General features: G+C 47.6%; 1 protein-coding gene across 3 annotated transcripts in view; it reads right to left on the reverse strand.

The window, feature by feature from the left end:
• The window catches only part of radx (RPA1 related single stranded DNA binding protein), a 96,892-nt gene that overhangs the window by 6,138 nt on the left and 70,372 nt on the right, over positions 1-20,382 (reverse strand). For all 3 annotated transcript variants that reach the window (XM_086001770.1, XM_086001753.1, XM_086001761.1), the window contains 2 exons: positions 4,687-4,784; positions 1,522-1,812 (listed from right to left, as the gene is read on the reverse strand). In XM_086001770.1, the coding sequence (XP_085857896.1) occupies positions 1,522-1,812; positions 4,687-4,784 (389 nt within the window). The remainder of the gene's footprint in view (positions 1-1,521; positions 1,813-4,686; positions 4,785-20,382) is intronic.

Raw genomic sequence — 20,382 nt, forward strand, 5'->3', positions numbered from 1 at the left:
TAAGTATCAAGGATGATACCAGAACTGAGAGGTCAATAACTATCGGGAAAGACTGAACAGGCCGGGGCTCTTTTCTCTAGAAAAGAGAAGGCTGAGGGGTGACCTGATAGAGGTCTTTAAGATCATGAAAGCGTTCGAGGGGGTAAAAGTGGAGAAAATGTTTCCACTTCTGGGGGAGACCAACGCTAGAGGTCATCAATATAAGATAGTCACTAATAGAGGAGGTTCTTTCCCCAGAGAGTGGCGAGAGTGTGGAACTCGCTACCACAAGGAGTACTTGAGGCGACTAGCACAGATGTGTTTAAGGGTAACCTAAATAAGCACAAGAGGGAGACAGTAATTGAAGGGTATGCTGATAGGGTGAGATGAAGAAGGGTGGGAGGCTCGTGTGCAGCATAAACACCGGCATGGACCAGTTGGACCGAATAGCCTGTTTCTGCGCAGCAGACTCGAAGTAATTCAATGTAACCAAAATAAGTTTAACTGCACGTTTGTCACTGAGAAATCTATCTGTTAAATCACTTTGAGTTTTCTTGACTTTAAGTGAAGTGCTCCTTTAATTTGACCAACATCCTTGTCCTGGTTTTCAAATCCTGCCTCGCCCCCACCTTACCTTAGTGATCGCCAGCCCTGCATCCCTGGAAGCGCCCTGTGTTCTTCTGACACTGGGTGACTCCTTGTCCCGTACACCGTCACTGTTGACTGCTATTTCAGCCACCAGGCCCCTTCTCCCTGGAACTCCCCGTCTAGTTCCCTCTGGTGTGCTACAACCCTGCTTCCAAAAAACACTTCAGAACTCTCCTCTTTGACTGTGCTTCACCCTCCCAACCCTTCTCCAGTTTCTCTTTCTTCCGTCTGTTTGGTCTCCTCCAATTTCCTTCTCAACGTTTTTTTCCAAACACCTTTCTGTACGTGAGGAGTACGATACAAATCTAAGTTGCCGAATCCCAATCTGATAATAAAGTCGCATTTCCCAACAATGTATTTGTCAATTTCCACTCAATTTCATAAATTTAATGTCAACAAAACAACCTCTCAGTCATCTCCCCATCTTTTGGAACAAAACCAGCGGCAACCAGATCCCTGCAACATTTAAATAAAAAATAATTGCAGAATAGTTTTTTTTTTAAATGCATGTAAAAGGAAAGAAAGTTTTGCATTTATTTAGTGCCAGATCATCTGTTTTTTTAGTTGTTGGTTGAGCCTTAAATATTGGCCAGGACACCAGGGATAACTCCCTTGCTCTTCTTCGAAATAGGATCTTTCACGTCCACCTGAGAGGGCAGACGGGGCCTCGGTTTAACATCTCATCCGAATGATGGCACCTCTGCCTCAGCGCTGGGAGTGTCAGCCCTAGATTTTTGTGCTCAAGTCCCTGGAGTGGGACTTGAACCCATGACCTTCTGACTCAGAGGCGAGTGTGCTACCCACTGAGCCACGCCTGACACCGTACATATTATTATAGTGCAGTCATGGTAGGTCTGTATAACCCAATCTTTTCACTTGTGCACCTGTACGTACCAACTATCGTCACACTGTAGTGGCCGTGGTTACATGCAGATTCAAAGCTCTGAAGGTCCATCTTGGAGGTGGCTGTAACGGGCCTGTACACTGCAGCCTGAAGGTTATATTGCCGCATTAGGAAATCTCTACGTTTATAGTCAAATTTCCGTGGAATGCTCTCGGGAAGGAGCTGACCAAAGTGCAAGTGCTCCGACAGATGTTCTCTGATCTCTGGCCATGTAGTGCTTTTCCATGTATATCTAGAGGGGCCATTAGCAGCAGTCTTTGCTTTGCATTTCCCACGTTCATCTGAAACAGTAAATAAACTCAATCAAAAACAAACCTTTCACCTACGCGACATTCGTTTTGAACCTCAACTTAATCACCTCAAAATGTTCCTACATATTTATGGATAATATGATTAATCTTCCTCAAGGTACACAGCCAGGGTATGTCACGATACCCCACAATGCAAACTGCACATTCCAGTAACGTGCGGCCAAAAACATTCAGTAATAGGACATGTGAAGATATTAACTTTCGTCTCTCTGACAGTCTTTATTGACCTTTCACCTGTGTTGTGCAGCCCATTTGCTCGCAAGACAGAGTAAATTAAGCAAAAATAGAATTTAAAAACGATAAAGTGTAAATAACTGGGTGAGAGGTGAAGGTTGATATAAAGGTGCGAGTTTCCCAGTTATCGCGAAGCTGACGATCAGTTTTTTTTAGCGATGTTGGTTGTGGGATAAATATTGGTCAGGTTACCGGGGGGGAAATAAAAGATCCCATGACAATATTGTCCTGGCCAATATTTTTATCCCTCAACCAACATCACTAAAAACAGATTGTCAGAACAGAACATAAGAAATAAGAGCAGGAGCAGGCCATACAGCCCCTCGAGCCTGCTCCGCCATTCAGTAAGATCATGGCTGATCATCAACCTCAACTCCACTTTCCCGCCCGATCTCCATATCCCTTGATTCCCCTAGTCCAAAAATCTATCGATCGCAGCCTTGAATCTACTCAAAGACTCAGCATGCACAGCCCTCTGGGGCAGAGAATTCCAAAGATTCACAACCCTCTGAGTGAAGAAATTTCTCCTCATCTCAGTATTGAATGGCCGACCCCTTATCCTGAGACTGTGACCCCTCGTTCGAGACTCTCCAGCCAGGGGGAAACAACCTCTCAGCATCTACCCTGTCAATCCCCCTCAGAATCTTGTATGTTTCAAGTCTTTCTGTTTTACTGAGATACAGCAGGGTGGAATGTAACCCCAGCAAAGGAGTCCATACATACCCCCAGGAAGGAAGAAAATGAGCGAGAAGAACAAAAATGGGTTAAATCTTGAAAATAAACGTAATTGCCCCAGAGTTTGTGTTAGAAAAACGCTTGATGCAAAGAGTCTTCGGGAAAGACAAACACCCTTTTAAAATGAGCGCTGAATCGTATACTGCAAACAACTTTTTACTATGTGCAAACTGTCATAAAGGAACTGAGAGAGACACAGCAGTCACCGCGTGCGCTAATCGCTGCAATCTTCCACCTTAACCCCAAAATCCCCAGTTTAATTTCCAGCAAACATTCAACCCGAGAGTGGCTGCAACCAGCAAACCACCGAAGGCAACACTGGTAAGTGAGGCTGGAAAACGGCCAGCGGGTCAGGCAGCATGTGCGGAGAGAGAAACAAGAACTAACGTTTCGGGTCGATGACCTTTCGTCAGAAGCGGAAGATGTTAAGAGATGAGGGACGGCTTTTAAGCGAGGAAGAGCCGGGGGGGGGGGAGGGGGTGTGGGGGAAGGGCGGGCAGGGAAAGAGCAAAAGGGAAAGGAGAAGGGTCTGTGACAGGGCGAAGGGCAGGAGTGATTAAATGACAAAAGGGGAGAAGGTGCGAGGCAAAAGAGGGTGGTAATGGGACAAGTATAGAAACAAAAGATGGGTGCAGGGGAGGTGTAAATGATTACAGCAGAATAGCAGAGGGGGAGGGAAGCACGGAAAATCTGGCAAGGCGGAGAGGGTGCTTGTGGCCTGGGAACGTGGTGGAAGATAAAGGCGGGGAGACCCCAGGGTTGCGGACTACCCTGTAGGCAGTGTACCGATAGGGAATCCCCCACCGCAAGCGGCAGCCCACACTTCCTCCAATCCCAGTGTCTGGAAAATGAAGAGCCGCTTGACCATAATCTGTCTGAGCCTGGGTAGGGACAGCCTTCCCTAGTTAACATCTGGATCCCCAGAATTCTGCGACACCTCAAGGTCAGTTTTGGTGGCACACCTGATTCGAGTGTGCAGACAAGATCCAGTCGGTTCCTATAGCGCGTTACTAAGAGGGCTACGCATAGTTAATTAATGGCTTACGAAAAAGGAATTTAAAAAAAATGTTTTGCGAGCTGCCCCTTGAACAATGAACTTATCTATCTGATTAGGAGGTGGCAAGACAAATGAGATCTAAGCATGAGCAGGAGCAGCTCGCAACAGAACAGGGAAGAGAGATCAGGATGGGAGCTACCAGAAGACAGTCACCATCACTCGCCAGTCAGCAACCTACGCAGGGACCCAGGCCACTCTCTCTGTCTACCAGAACATTTCACACAGGTTGGACTTCCCTTAGTTTGTGTCTCGAGTCCACAGAGCAGCTAATGTCCCTTCCCATGAGATAGAGCTCTTCCCCATGTTGCAAGGAAAAACACATTATCAGCACGTATTCTGTTTTTTCCTGCTAAATCCATTGAAAAGGGGGACAGACTCTGTGCAGCAATAGCAGCAACGGTGCATTTTATTTTTAAGAGTACAGCAGCTTTGCCCACAGCAGAAAAGACAGCAACCACCCACCGTATTCTTCAGCTTTTCATTTTGACAAAGTGAGACCTTCTGCGTGTCGGGATAGTTGCAGTTGATGGCGATAGCTCTGACCTTGGCCGACAGTGGGGAGCAGGCGATACTGGATCAGTCGCCCGTCATACTCTCTCTCGATTTTCGATTGAAGTCAATGGAAATGAAGATTGGGCAGCTGATCGGATATCGCCCCGTTTCCCATCGTCAGCCAAAGTCAAAATGACCCCCAACGAGTCAAGGGCACAATCTACCATTCCCCATCCAATCCAAGAATCCTGGCTGTCAATGAAGCTGCACTGGCCTCTTTAAAGAAGAGAGTGTTTTAGTTGTGCTTGACGACGATAATTCTATACCTTTGTTAGCTGTCGCAGGCTCTTCTGCACCTTGGGCGAATCCTCTGTTGCTCACTGTGACATCAGCTTCCGGCTCACACACTTGTACCGTTGCTGGTCTGTCAAAGAAACACTCAAAATTAAAGCACTGCAGGAAAATGGAATCACGAGACAAATCATTACCGCCCTACTACTGTACCTTCAGGTGTCAGCCTTGGCTCAGTGGCAGCAGACTTGCCTTCAAGTCAGAAGGCCAAGGGTTCAAGGTTCACTTCCGCGACCTGGGCATGCAATCTAGGCTGACACTGAGGGGAGCGCCGCATGGTCAGTGGAGCCAATTTTCGGATGAGACATTAAGCTGTCTGCCCTCTCAGGTGGACATAACTGATTCCATGGCACTATTCAAAGAAGAGCAGGGGAGTACTCCTGGCCAACATCTATCCCTCAACCAACATCATTGAAACAGAATAGCTGGTCATTTATTAACTTGCTGTGCACAAATTGGCTGTTACATTTGCCTACATGACAACTGTGACTACATTAAAAAAATATTTTATTGGTTGTGAAGCACTTTGAGACGTCCTGAAATCATGACAGGCGCTATATAAATGCAAGTTCTTTCTTTAATGTCTGTATTCATCAGTCAACCTGACTGCAGCAGCTTGGCTCAATTGGCTGCAACCTGCCTCTGAGTCAGATGATGGGTTGAATTCCCACTTGAGCAAATAACCTAGGCTGCTACTTCAGTGCAATGCTGAGGGACTGTTGCATTGTTGGAAGTGCTGTCATTTGGGATGTCCTGGAATTCCCTCCCTAAACCTCTCCGCCTCTCTCACTTCCTTTAAGACGCTCCTTAAAACCTACCTCTCTGCCCAAGCGTTTGGTCACCTGTCCTAATATCTCCTTATGTGGCTCAGCGTCGGCGGGAAACTCGAGCGGCAGAGCGGGGCTATAAAAGGCCCCAGAGACCAGGTAAGGCCTCACAGCGTCGGCGGGAATCTCGAGCGGCAGAGCGGGGCTATAAAAGGCCCCAGAGACCAGGTAAGGCCTCACAGCGTCGGCGGGAATCTCGAGCGGCAGAGCGGGGCTATAAAAGGCCCCAGAGACCAGGTAAGGCCTCACAGCGTTGGCGGGAAACTCGAGCGGCAGAGCGGGGCTATAAAAGGCCCCAGAGACCAGGTAAGGCCTCACAGCGTCGGCGGGAAACTCGAGCGGCAGAGCGGGGCTATAAAAGACCCCAGAGACCAGGTAAAGCCTCACAGCGTCGGCGGGAATCTCGAGCGGCAGAGCGGGGCTATAAAAGGCCCCAGAGACCAGGTAAGGTCTCACAGCGTCGGCGGGAAACACGAGCGGCAGAGCGGGGCTATAAAAGGCCCCAGAGACCAGGTAAGGCCTCACAGCGTCGGCGGGAATCTCGAGCGGCAGAGCGGGGTATAAAAGGCCCCAGAGACCAGGTAAGGTCTCACAGCGTCGGCGGGAAACTCGAGCGGCAGCAGCGGGGCTATAAAAGTCCCAGAGACCAGGTAAGGCCTCAGTGCGTTGGCGGGAATCTCGAGCGGCAGCAGCGGGGCTATAAAAGTCCCAGAGACCAGGTAAGGCCTCAGTGCATTGGCGGGAATCTCGAGCGGCAGAGCGGGGCTATAAAAGGCCCCAGAGACCAGGTAAGGCCTCACAGCGTCGGCGGGAAACTCGAGCAGCAGAGCGGGGCTATAAAGGCCCCAGAGACCAGGTAAGGCCTCACAGCGTCGGCGGGAAACTCGAGCGGCAGAGCGGGGCTATAAAAGTCCCAGAGACCAGGTAAGGCTCTCACAGCGTCGGCGGGAATCTCGAGCGGCAGAGCGGGGCTATAAAAGTCCCAGAGACCAGGTAAGGCTCTCACAGCGTCGGCGGGAATCTCGAGCGGCAGAGCGGGGCTATAAAAGTCCCAGAGACCAGGTAAGGCTCTCACAGCGTCGGCGGGAATCTCGAGCGGCAGAGCGGGGCTATAAAAGTCCCAGAGACCAGGTGAGGCCTCACAGCGTCGGCGGGAATCTCGAGCGGCAGCAGCGGGGCTATAAAAGGTCCCAGAGACCAGGTAAGGCCTCAGTGCATTGGCGGGAATCTCGAGCGGCAGCAGCGGGGCTATAAAAGGTCCCAGAGACCAGGTAAGGCCTCAGTGCATTGGCGGGAATCTCGAGCGGCAGAGCGGGGCTATAAAAGGCCCCAGAGACCAGGTAAGGCCTCACAGCGTCGGCGGGAAACTCGAGTGTCAGAGCGGGGCTATAAAAGTCCCAGAGACCAGGTAAGGCCTCACAGCGTCGGCGGGAAACTCGAGCGGCAGAGCGGGGCTATAAAAGGCCCCAGAGACCAGGTAAGGTGTACCAGTCTCCAGTCTCGGAACTCGGAGGGAAGGAGAGAGGTAAAAAGTAATCCAAGTGTGACGTCACCAGAAAGCGGGTAAGTGATTGGTTGGTAAGTATTTCTCCCTTTTTAAGCTTAAATCTCTTTGGTTTATAGTTTCTAAGGTGTGATATTCACCATCTAGAATCGGGGCAGAGGGTATTTAAGAATAATATTAATAAATTTAATTAATTACATAGAATGGGAGATCAGGTGCTGTGTTGCTGCTGCAATATGTGGGAGCTGGTGGACACCATTGATGCTCACGGTGGTCACATTTGCAGTAAGTGTTGGCTGCTCGAGGAATTCCGGCTCCGTGTTGAAGAGCTGGAGTCCAAGCTCCAAACACTGAGACACATCAGGGAGGGGGAGAGTTACCTGGACTCTGTGTATCACGAGGTATTCACACCAATTAGATTAATTAATTCAGATGTAGTCCGTGGCCAGGGTCAGGATGGTGTGACCAGAAGTGAGGCAGGTACGGGGATCCAGGAGGTAGTGTTGGAGGAGCCGCAGCCCTTGCACTTGTCCAACAGGTTCGAGGCTCTTACTCCCTGTGAGGATGGGAACAGGGACTGCGGGGAGGATGAGCAGCCTGGCCACAGCACCGTGGAGCGGGGGCCATTCAAGTGGGGGGAGTTAAAAGAAATGTTGTAGTGGTAGGGGATAGTATCGTTAGGGGGATAGATAGAGTTCTTTGCAGCCGAGAGCGAGAGTCCCGAAGGCTGTGTTGCCTGCCCGGTGCCAGGGTTAAGGACATCTCCTCTGGACTGGAGAGAAACTTGGGAGTGGGAGGGGGAGGATCCAGTTGTCGTGGTCCATGTTGGTACCAACGACATAGATAGGACAAGGAAGGAGGTTCTGCTGAGGGAGTTTGAGCAGCTAGGGGCCAAATTAAAAAGCAGAACCACAAGGGTAATAATCTCTGGATTATTACCTGAGCCACGAGCGAATTTGGCTAGGACAAATAAAATTAGAGTGTTAAATGCGTGGCTCAAAGACTGGTGTGGGAGAAATGGGTTTTGCTTCCTGGGACACTGGCACCAGTACTGGGGCAGGAGGGAGCTGTTCCGTTGGGACGGGCTTCACTTGGCCAGTGCTGGGACTAGAGTCCTGGCGGATCATATAACTAGGGCTGTAGAGAGGGCTTTAAACTAACTAGTGGCGGGGAGATTCCTAGAGAGCAAATAATAAAAATGACAACAGAGAAGGTCATAGACTTAGGTAGCAGTGGGGAAATTAAAAACCAGAGCATGTCAGGAAGGGGCAGAAGGTATGGAGTAAAAGGTAAAGTAATAAAAAGGGCAAAAGCAGGAACTAAGTGTCACAAAACATATTTGAAAGTTCTCTATCTGAATGCACGTAGCATTCGTAACAAAATAGACGAGTTAATGGCACAAATAACTACATTTGGGTATGATCTTGTGGCCATTACAGAAACATGGCTGCAGGGTGACAATGCCTGGGAATTAAACATACCAGGTTATTTAACGATCAGGAAGGACAGGCAGGAAGGAAGGGGAGGTGGGGTTGCTATGTTAATAAAGGAAGGAATCACTGTAATACAGAGAAATGATATTGGGTCAAAAGATCAGGATAATGAAACAGTTTGGGTGGAGGTAAGGAATAATAAGGGGAAAAAAACACTAGTGGGCGTAGTCTATAGGCCTCCGAACAGTGGCAACTCTGTTGGACGGAGTATCAATCAGGAAATAGTTGAGGCTTGTAATAAGGGAACATCTATAATTATGGGGGATTTTAACTATCATATTAATTGGACAAATCAAATTGGGCAGGGCTGCCTTGAGGATGAGTTCATTGAGTGTATTAGGGATGGGTTTCTTGAGCAGTATGTAACTGAACCGACCAGGGGGCAAGCAACCTTAGATCTGGTCCTGTGTAACGAGACAGGATTAATTAAAAATGTCCTAGTAAAGGATCCCCTTGGAATGAGTGACCATAACATGGTTGAATTCCATATTCAATTAGAGGGTGAAAAGGTTGGATCTCAAACAAGCGTGCTAAGCTTGAATAAAGGAGACTATGAAGGTATGAGAGCGGAATTGAGTAGAGTGGATTGGGAAAATAGATTAAAGGGTAAGACGATACATGATCAGTGGTGTACATTTAAGGAGTTATTTTACAACTTCCAAAAATAATATATTCCACTGAGAAGAAAAGGGTGTAAAAGAAAAGACAGCCATCCGTGGCTAAGTAAAGAAATTAAGGATAGTATTCGACTAAAAACAAGGGCATATAAGGTAGCCAAATCTAGTGGGAGGATAGAGGATTGGGAAAACTTTAAAAGACAGCAAAAAATAACAAAAAGATTGATTAAGAAAGGGAAGATAGATTATGAAAGTAAATTAGCAAAAAATATAAAAACAGATAGTAAGAGTTTTTATAGTTATATAAAAAGAAAAAGGGTGGCTAAAGTAAATGTTGGTCCCTTAGAGGATGAGACCGGGAAATTAATGGTGGGAAATATGGAGATGGCAAAAACACTGAATGAATATTTTATATCAGTCTTTACAGTAGAAGACACTAAGAATATCCCAACACTGGACAAACAGGGGGCTAAAGGGGGGGAGGAGCTAAACACGATCAAAATCACTAAGGAAGTGGTACTCGGTAAAATAATGGGACTCATGGCGGATAAATCACCTGGACCTGATGGCTTACATCCTAGGGTCTTGAGGGAAGTGGCAGTAGGGATTGTGGATGCATTGGTAATAATTTTCCAAAACTCCCTGGACTCGGCAAAGGTCCCGGCAGACTGGAAAACTGCTAATGTAACACCCTTATTTAAAAAGGGCAGTAGACAGAAGGCTGGAAACTATAGACCGGTTAGCCTAACTTCTGTGGTAGGTAAAATTTTGGAGTCCATTATTAAGGAGACAGTAACAGGACATTTGGATAATAATAATTTAATAGGACAAAGTCAGCATGGTTTTTTGAAGGGGAAGTCATGTTTGACAAATTTGCTGGAGTTCTTTGAGGAAGTAACATATAGGGTGGATAAGGGGAACCAGTGGACGTAGTGTATTTAGACTTCCAAAAGGCATTTGACAAGGTGCCACACAAAAGATTATTGCTTAAGATAAAAAATCACAGGATCGGGGGTAATATTCTGGCATGGATAGAGGATTGGCTATCTAACAGAAGGCAGAGAGTTGGGATAAATGGTTCATTCTCAGACTGGCAATCAGTAACTAGTGGTGTTCCGCAGGGGTCAGTGCTGGGTCCCCAACTCTTTACAATCTATATTAACGATTTGGAGGAGGGGACCGAGTGTAACATATCAAAGTTTGCAGATGATACTAAGATGGGAGGGAAAGTAGTGAGTGAGGAGGACATAAAAAACCTGCAAGGGGACATAGACAGGCTAAGTAAGTGGGCAGAGATTTGGCAGATGGAATACAATACTGGAAAGTGTGAGGTTATGCACTTTGGCAGGAAAAATCGTCGAGCAAGTTATTATCTTAATGGCAAGAAACTGGAAAGTACTGAAGTACAAAGGGATCTGGGGGTCCTGGTGCACGAAACTCAAAAGGTTAGTATGCAGGTGCAGCAAGTGATTAAGAAGGCCAATGGAATGTTGGCTTTCATTGCTAGGGGGATAGAATATAAAAATAGGGAGGTATTGCTTCAGTTGTACAAGGTCTTGGTGAGACCGCACCTGGAATACTGCGTACAGTTTTGGTGTCCATACTTAAGAAAGGACATACCGGCTCTCGAGTCAGTACAAAGAAGGTTCACTCAGTTAATCCCGGGGATGAGGGGATGGACATATGAGGAGAGGTTGAGTAGATTGGGACTCTACTCATTGGAGTTCAGAAGAATGAGAGGCGATCTTATTGAAACATATAAGATTGTGAAGGGGTTGGATCGGGTGGATGCGGGGAGGATGTTCCCGATGATGGGTGAAACTAGAACTAGGGGGCATAGTCTTAGAATAAGGGGCTGCTCTTTCAAAACTGAGATGAGGAGGAACTACTTCACTCAGAGGGTGGTAGGTCCATGGAATATGCTGCCCCAAAAAGCTGTAGAAGCTACATCATTACATAAATTTAAAACAGAAATAGACAGTTTCCTAGAAGTAAAGGGAATTAAGGGTTACGGGGAGCGGGCAGGAATTTGGACATGAGTCTAGGTTCGGATCGGTCATGGCTCTGTGGGTAGCGGAGCGGGCCCAGGGGCCGTGTAGCCTGATCCTGCTCCTATTTAGTGTGTCTAATTCTGTTAGATTCAGGAGATGGTTCTGTGATAGTGGATTGGCGGTTAGGATCAGAGCAGCCATGATCTTATTGAATGGCGGAGCAGGCTCGAGGGGCCGATTGGCCTACTCCTGCTCCTATTTCTTATGTTCTTATGGTGTCAAATTGTGTTTGATAATTGCTCCTGTGAAGCGCCTGGGGACGTTTTAAGTTAAAGGTGCTCTATAAATGCAAGTTGTTGTTGTTAAAGGTCTCTGTGCACTAATTCAAAAAAGAGCAAGGAGTAGTCCTGGTGACCTGGTCAACTCTCAACCAACAGATTAACAGGCCTTTCATTTCATTGTTGTTCCTAAGGATCTTGCTTTGTGCAAAATGGCTGCCACTTTTGCCCACATAACAGTCCCTGCACCGGAAAAAATAATCTGTGGTACGTGAAGCACTTGCGGCGGTGTCTGAGAGATACGGTAAGATGCTATATAAATGGAAGTCTTATTTTTTTTTGATAACCATATTTTTGTTGCAGTTCTTGTATTGTCCCTTTTCAGTTAAGACATCATATTGTTCCCCACACGTCGGGCTGAATTTTGCCGGCGCTCAGAGGGCGGGTTTGGAGGCGGGTCCACTGTCAAAATCACAAAGATTGACAGCGGGTCGGTATCCCGTTGTAAACCCACCTCCTTGCCAATTTCCCAAGTGTCGGGTCTGTCATCCCTGAACAGACCCGACACCAAGCGGCGGGCCGGCCAAGTTAGATAGTTAAAAGCTTATTAAAAGGTAGTTAAGAACCATTTCCCCATGTTCTTACCAGGTTTTCCATGAGGTTCCCGGAGAGCGGCTATCACGTCAGGTAAGTGTGTCGGGTTCTCAATGACTCTCCATTGCTGTGAATAGGTGAAAGCTGCAAAAGTGGTATAAAACCTACCATTTCACAGCTGTTCACTTCCCAATCTTAGAAGCTGGAGCATTAATGATTTGGAATCCACTTTTGAGCTTTATGCATTTTTGAAGTGTCTGGAGTAATCTCTTTATCCACTGTCACCTCCTTGGAACAACCTATGTCAACACTGACAGATTACTTCTGTCATCTCAACCTCACCTGCCATCTATTCCATCAGCATCGGTGCCCTTGAAAAAACTCTGACGAAGGGTTTGACCCGAGACGTTGGGCTGGATTTTCATTGAGTCGTCGGGTAGGAGGCAGGACTACAACTTTCGGGGTTGTAGTCCCGCCTCCATCGAGTTGCAGCCAACCCACGCGATTTAGACTTGATTGACCTTGTTGAGCCCGCCCAGCAGGCTCAGCAGGCCAATTAGGGGCCACCTGGCAACAGGTGACGTCACAGATTGATATTTCATCTGTCAAGATCTTTTGACAGATGAAATATCAGCGTTTCACAGCTGTTTGAAGCTGTCAAACACTGACAATCTGTATTCTAAGTTAATTCCTTCCTCTCAGGATGATTTAGAGATCTCCCCAGAACAGAAAGCTGCAATTTTTGACAGCTCGCAGCCATTCTGCTTTCTGTGCCGGTGAGATGAGGGACTCCCGAGACCTGAAGGAAGGAAGGCTGTAAAGGTAAGTAAAGGTATGTAAAACTTCTTTAAACACTTTACACACACCAAACACACTTACCTTTGCACTCATGCACCCATCACTCACCTGCACACCGGACATCTCGACCCCTCCAAGCCCTTCATCCCGACGGTCCGCCTCCTCTAACTTGCCGTGGTTTGGAGCCGTCGGGAATCCCACACTTCAACATTAAAAATAGGGATTAGGCTAAAAACTGCCTATTAACTACCTGCTAACAGGCAGTTAATTGGCACTAATCCCCTTCCCGCCTCGGGGAGGTGGGCCCCAGTGCGGGGCGGGTACCCGCCTCCTTTGAAACTGGCATGGAGCCGGGTTGGGGTCGGGATGGGTTCTGGACCCCCGATTTCGGGATTTTAAACCCCCACACGCCTCCAATCCCGCCTCCACGGCCCAATGAAAATCCTGCCCGTTAACTCTGTTTCTCTCTCTTCGATGCTGCCTGACCTGCTGAGTGTTTCCAGCACTTGCTGTTGTTATTTCGACATGCACACATCTACGCGCGTGTGCGCAATAAAGACCAGAAGTGGGAACCCTGGCCACTGAAGTTAATGGTAGTATCTCCGCAATGACCCTGATTGGGAGTGGCCAAACACAGCACAGGCCAGGGATCAAACCTAGGGCTTTGCTGATCTGTATATCTCAGCAGTGTACCAGGGGGCTATGCTCCCCCACTGCCCCATCAGGGGAGCACAGGCTGATCTTCAGAAAAGCTGATTATTATCGGAGGAAGGATGTTCTTGCCATGGAAGGAGTGCAGCGAAGATTCACCAGACTGATACCTGGGATGGCAGGAATGATGTATGAGGAGAGATTGGGTCAATTGGGCTTGTACTCGCTGGAGTTTAGAAGAATGAGAGGGGATCTCATTGAAACGTATAAAATTCTAACAGGACTAGACAGACTAGATGCAGGAAGGATGTTCCCGATGGCGGGGGAGTCCAGAACCAGGGGTCACAGTCTAAGGATAAGGGGTAAGCCATTTAGGACTGAGATGAGGAGGACTTTCTTCACCCAGAGAGTGGTGAACCTGTGGAATTCTCTACCACAGAAGGCAGTGGAAGCCAATTCATTAAATATATTCAAGAAGGAGTTGGATATATTTCTTAAGGCTAAAGGGATAAAGGGATATGGGGAGAAAGCAGGGACAGGGTACTGAATTTGGATGATCAGCCATGATCTCATTAAATGGCGGAGCAGGCTCGAGGGGCCGAATGGCCTACTCCTGCTCCTATCTTCTAATGCAAAGCCTGAGATTTCAAAAGTTTCTATTCTCCAGTTTTTCTCCCATTATTCCTCAGACACTGGCTTGCCTACATCTTCTACTTGCAGATTTACGTGAGGCAATGCCACTTTAAACGTTAAAACCTCTATTTTGGATTTTCACTCGGGGGGGGGGGGGGAAAAAAACAATGCGCAATCTCCTCCATTGTCGAGGTGCTGTGGAAACCATGAACGTGTTGGGCTGTGCAACGGTGACGTTTTATAACCAAAGGCTAATTTGTCACTTAAGCACAATGAGAACATTTTAATCCGATTTTCATCAAGCATTATAAAGGACATTCTTTCACCAGACCATTTGTTCCATTTGGACAACAGCAAGCTGGTAATTGTACCTGTAGGTGGCGAGCTCTTTCAAAGAGCCGGCACAGGCACGATGGACCGAGTGGCCTCCTCCTGCGCTGTCAGATTCGACGATTATAATGCAACAAAGTTGAGATTTAAAAAAAAACAAAATCCAGTATTTTAGTGTAAACGGTTTTGAAACAGCGACCAATGAAAGGATATATTGGAAGAGCCTAACTCAGGTGGGCATATCAAGTCCTCACGTGAAGAAACCAAACTCTTCACATTCTGCGAGATCCAAATCCCACAGATGACCTCTTCAGTATTCAAAGTTTCTCAGTGTTGTTTCAGGATGAGTAATGTGAATACATTATTGGTGAATTTAGAATGAGTGAATAACGCTCTTCTGGCCGGCCTCTCTTCTTCCACCCTCCATAAACTTGATCTCATCCAAAACTGGGCTGCCCGTATCCTAACTCGCACCAAGTCCCGTTCACCCATCACCCCCTGTGCTCGCTGACCTACACTGGCCCCCGGTTTAGCAACTGCTCAATTTTAAAACTCTCATCCTTGTTTTCAAATCCCTCCATGGCCTCGCCCCCTCCCTATCTCTGTAATCTCCTCCAGCCCTACAGCCCTCCGAGATCTCTGCGCTCCTCCAATTCTGGCCTCTTGCGCGTCCCCCGATTGTAATCGCTCCACCATTGGTGGCCGCGCCTTCAGCTGCCAAGGGCCCTGAGCTCTGGAATTCCCTGCCTAAACCTCTCCGCCTTTCTTTTCTCCTTTAAGACGCTCCTTAAAACCTACATCTGCCCTAATATCTCCTTGGGTGGCTTGGTGTCGAATTTTGTTTGATGACACTCCTGTGAAGTGGCGTGGGATGTTTTACTACGTTGAAGGCACTATATAAATGCAAGCTCGTTGTTGTTCTGGCACAGAGTTGTGCGATGAGAGCGCATATTGGGATTTTAATGGTGGAATTAATGTTAATGGATGGAATATTGTCTGGGACCTGCCAACAACCATGCTCCAAGCTCCCAATTGTCCACAGCTCTGCCATGGGAGTTCTAAAGAACCAGAGGGAGGAACGAGGATAGATTTTTTTTTAAACACAGTGGCCTAGAAATTCGGTGGCGCCCCAAGCTCGCCTGGGCGCCGGAATTACCGCTCCGGACGGAGCCGCTTGCGCCGGCCGGAAATTCAGTTTCAGCGCCCCAAACAGAAGCGGGGCGCTGCTCGAGGCACCCCGCATCCCTCTTGGGGCACTGCAACTGAATATCGCAGCACAACGTGCCGCAGCGCCACACGCTGTGGCACGGCGCGCTGCGGTACTGCAAGCCTTCCTCCCCTTCTTAAATCTCAGAGATCGCGAGTGCCGGCAAAAGAGCCCGGCACCGAGGAGAAGTGCCGGGCTCTTGGGACACAGCCGGCACTGCCCGGGGGGCTCAGGAGGCCGGGGACGGCGGCGCGAGGAGGTGCTGGCAGGCGGCCAGCAAAAAAAATGGCCGCCCCGCACCTCCCCTTTAATTAGCGCCACTACCGCCGCAGGTAGGCCCCCCTGAAACGGTCGCAAATTACGACCGGCATTACAGTGGGGGGCGCGACCAAATATCGCGATCGGGGCGGTAGCGGGGCGCTGCGCACACCGATGACGTCATCGGTAGCGGCGCAGCGCTACAGGCTAACGCCGCCATTAGCGCCCCGCTAAATTTCGCGGGAGGCGTGGCCAGTGGCGCTAAACCCACTGAGTGCCCTCTTTGGGCGCTAACTGGTGGCGCAGCCCACCGAATTTCTAGGCCAGTGAGTTGTTGTGATCTGGAATGCGCCGCCTGAAAGGGTGGTGGAAGCAGATTCAGTCGTAACTTTCAAAAAGAAATTGGATCAATACTTTGAAAAGGGAAAAAAAAAACGGCAGGGCTATGGGGAAAGAGCAGGGGACTAACTGGAGAGCTTTTTCAAAGAGCCGGCACAGGCACGATGGGCCGAATGTCCTCCTTCTGTGCTGTATGATTCTGTGTCAATTTGTCGTGCGATTATTCTCAGTTGATCCACTTGCTCCAGAAGTCTAAGTCGCCCGAAGCGAGGGTTTGACTTGATTTGCAGGGCGGGTGAAGGTGAGACTTGACGGAATGAAACCTTTCCAGTTTTTTGCAACTGTCGGAACGTGTTTATCTCCCCGGAGCCCGAAACCTTCTCGCAGCTGCCTGAACGGGAAATAAACGGCTGCTGGAAAAGTCCCGGCGTGAGGCCCTGGCAACAAAACCAGACGCAAGTGCCACAGTTCATCCAAAGAATTCCACCCTGCTTTATCACCGGTGCTTACATTTTGAATAGACAAGGTGTGGCTCCCTTTTATAATGTACTGTAAAAGTATTGATAGTAAAACACTGCAAAAGGTCAGCAGATAAAAATAAAGCAAATACGTAATCCATGCGTACAGTACACATTACAGGTCCTGTGGGCAAGAAATCAAGTTGGTTGGCAAAGAAAGTGCAGGGAATTCTTAGCCAAAGGCTTTAGTGTTCTGTTTACCAATTCTTTCTTAATAGTTCTCGAGAGATTGAGTGACACTGACAAGTACAGTATTTATTGCCGCTCCCTAGTTGTCCTGAGGGTATCAGGAGTCAGTCACATAAAACCACTGCGGATGCTGGGAATCTGACATATAAACAGAAACTGCTGGAAAAAGCACTCAGCAGGTCAGGCAGCATCTGTGGAGAGGCAGAAAGGTCATCGACCCAAGACGTCAACTCTTGTTTTTCTCTCTCTCTCTCTCTCCACACAGATGCTGCCTGACCGGCTGAGCGTTTTCCACCGTTTTCTGTTTTTATTTCAATCAATCACAGAGTTGGACATGAACTTGATCTCTGGGTTGCTAGTCCAGTACCAAAACCACTAGACCAGAGGTGGGCAAAAATAAGGCCCGGAGGAGTGGGGGGGGGGGGGGGGGGCGGGGGCAGTGGTGGGGAGGGTTATCCGGCCCGCCAATGGATTCTATCCGGCCCGCGCAGCGTTTCTCAAACTGGGGTCCTAAATCTCGCAAATTATTTTGAAACAAAAAAATACGCCGACTTGTGCATACGCGGAAAAACATAGGGATATTTTTAAAATTTGTTTAAAATGCCGATATTTAGGCGTTTCTGAATTCACGAGGTGAGTCAAGTAGATTGCCTTGGGTTGCTGTTCTAGCTCTTGGACCATGGACAAACATGGCAACATTTTGCACATTTGGCCGGATGTTATTCACTGTATGGGTTTGCACACCGTCTGTGACTGAAGCAGAGAGTTAGACTGCAGTATTATTAACCTGAGTGGTTAATTCAGGTACTGTACTGAGTTGCTATGTAAAGCTCAATCGAGTGGGTTGAGAGGGTGCTATTCTCAATTGCATCTATAATGAAACACAACAAAAAATGGGCTTTATCAGGGTATGTTATTTGTACCTATGATGCTGTGCTTCATATAATTAGTGGCTTTCTTAGTAAATCATTTGTCTGCATCCATTACTCGTTGCAGTGTCTATTTATTTTGATTCAAATATACAGGTAGTTTAATTTTGACACAAGTTAAGTAAGATCTTTTCTCTCTCCCCATCCCAAGTTCCCTCACTGCAGAGATCCTCACATCACAGCAGCACTCCTAAGGGTTGACTCCATGAGCAAGCGGGGAGAGCCGAATCGCGGAGCCATCCCCAAGGCAAACCAGTGACATGTTCAGGAACACTCTGCATTTATATCTTCTGAGCTCCTCAAAACCCTTGTCTAAGTTGCCAGTCTAATAAATAAATTGTGTAGGAATCTGCATGATCATATGCATTGACATGTAAATTATACTAGTGGGCCGGAATTTGCGGTCGGATTCGTACCTCCGACCCGATAATAAAAATCCGCACCTACCTGCTGGCTCCCGGGCTTCGGGTTCCGGGCCTGCGGGCGTACGCCTGCGCAAAGGCCCACGGATCCCAGGGACGCAGGCGATTCGGAAGCGTCCCTGGGATCACGTGGGCCTGGTTCTCCTAATCAGAAAGGAGGATTCCTCATATGCTTATGGAGAAACATAGAAGATAGGAGCAGGAGTAGGCCATTCGGCCCTTCGAGCCTGCTCCGCCATTCAACGAGATCATGGCTGATCATCCAAACCCTAGCACCCGGTCCCTACACCGACAGCCATCCCACCCAAGCCCTATCCCCGTAACCCCACGTATTTAATCCCCCCTAACACTAAGGGTCAATTTTTATCATGGCCAATCAACTTAACCCGCACATTTTTGGATTTACGAACGGAATTCCCAATAAGCAGGAACCCAATCCTCAGATAATCAAAGAATTTACACAACTGGAATAAAAAGAAATGTTCCCATTTTCAAATTTAATTAAAAGTCCCTTTAACAAAGCAATTACAATAAAAATGTAATTCTTGGAAAAATAATTTTAAGCCTTTTAATCCAGGCTAAAATTTACATAAACTAATTTTAAATGTTTGTGTCTGATTTTTTTTTTATTTTGCAAATATTTAATTTAAGATTGATATTGACCCTTACGCTGGTGAAAGCAGGCCCGAGACCCGCTTTTACTGGTACAAAGGTTTCGTGGGCTTTTGCTGGGCAGTAGTTAGGCAAATAGCCCCACTCTGTGCGTCAGCGAAAGTGATTTTTGGGTCGGTGCGGATGATCTGTCGAGGCGAACCTTGACAGATCGCAAGTTCCGGGTTTTCGAGCGTGTGCGAATACCCGGAACTTGCGGGGCCTTTTAACAAGGCTTCCGACGGCGGATGCTGTGTGTACACCATCATGGGCAACGGAAAATCCGGGCCACCATTGATTGGTTCACCAAATACTTGTGCCTCGTGTCTGAAGTCTGTGGTAATCCCAAGTGTCACTTTTATGCCCTCTGGGTGAATACAGGGTCCAAAATGTTACGCCCTGACTTTTTGAATTTCACAGTCAAAATTTTTTTTTTAATTTGTCCTTGGATTGTAAGAACACATTTATTGCCCATTCCTCGTCGCTGTGAGGGCACTAAAAGTCAGTATCATCGTATGGGACTGGAGTGACATGTAAACTTTACAGCAGTTGTTGAGTGACCAGTTTTAATTATGGCATAGTAATATCAATGGCTAAGATAAGTTTTGGGTAAACCTGTAACATGTTCGCTAGCATGTTAATAAGTGTTCTTTTTATTAAGGGTGGAAACGACATGAAGGGTTCTTTATACAATGAAGACCGTGACAAATTTCAATGGCGGCTGTTGTTAACACAATTCATTTCATGTGTGCGGCTCTCAACAGCTCAACAAAACTTGTTAAGTGGCTCTCCAGCCCAAATCATTGCTCACCCCTGCAGTGGACTATCCTCCCCATGCTGGTGAACTTTATGTGAGATTTATGGCCACTTGCCCCTCTTCAGCGTCATTCTAGCTTTCAAGAACATTGGAAGAAGCCAAATAAAAACAGAAAATGCTGGGAATACTCAGCAAGTCAGGCCGCATCTGTGGAGAGAGAAACAGAGTTAACGTTTCAGGTCGATGACCCTTCGTCAGAACAGGAAAAAGTTGGAGATGGAACAGGTTTTTAAGCAAATGTAGGGGCAGGGAAAGGGGGGAGGGGAGGAAAGAACAAAAGGGAAGGTCTGTGATAGGGTGGAAGGCAAGAGAGATTAAATTACTAAATGGGATGGTGCGAGGCAAAAGGAGATGGCCTTCCACCCTATCACAGACCTTCCCTTGTGTTCTTTCCACCTCCTTTTCCCTGCTTCTGCACTTGCTTAAAAATCAGTCACATCTCTAACTTTTTCCAATTCTGACGAAAGGTCATCCACCTAAAACGTTAACTCTGTTTCTTTCTCCACAGATGCTGCCTGTTTTGCTGAGTATTTCCAGCATTTTCTGTTTTTATTTCAGATTTCCAGCTTCCATAGTATTTTGCTTTTGTATTAGAAGAAGCCAGACTGATAAAAGGCCAGGAAAA

Source organism: Somniosus microcephalus, chromosome 1 (assembly GCF_052327205.1).
Source record: "Somniosus microcephalus isolate GS21.2 chromosome 1, FLI_Smic_1.0, whole genome shotgun sequence".
Lineage (NCBI taxonomy): Eukaryota > Metazoa > Chordata > Chondrichthyes > Squaliformes > Somniosidae > Somniosus > Somniosus microcephalus.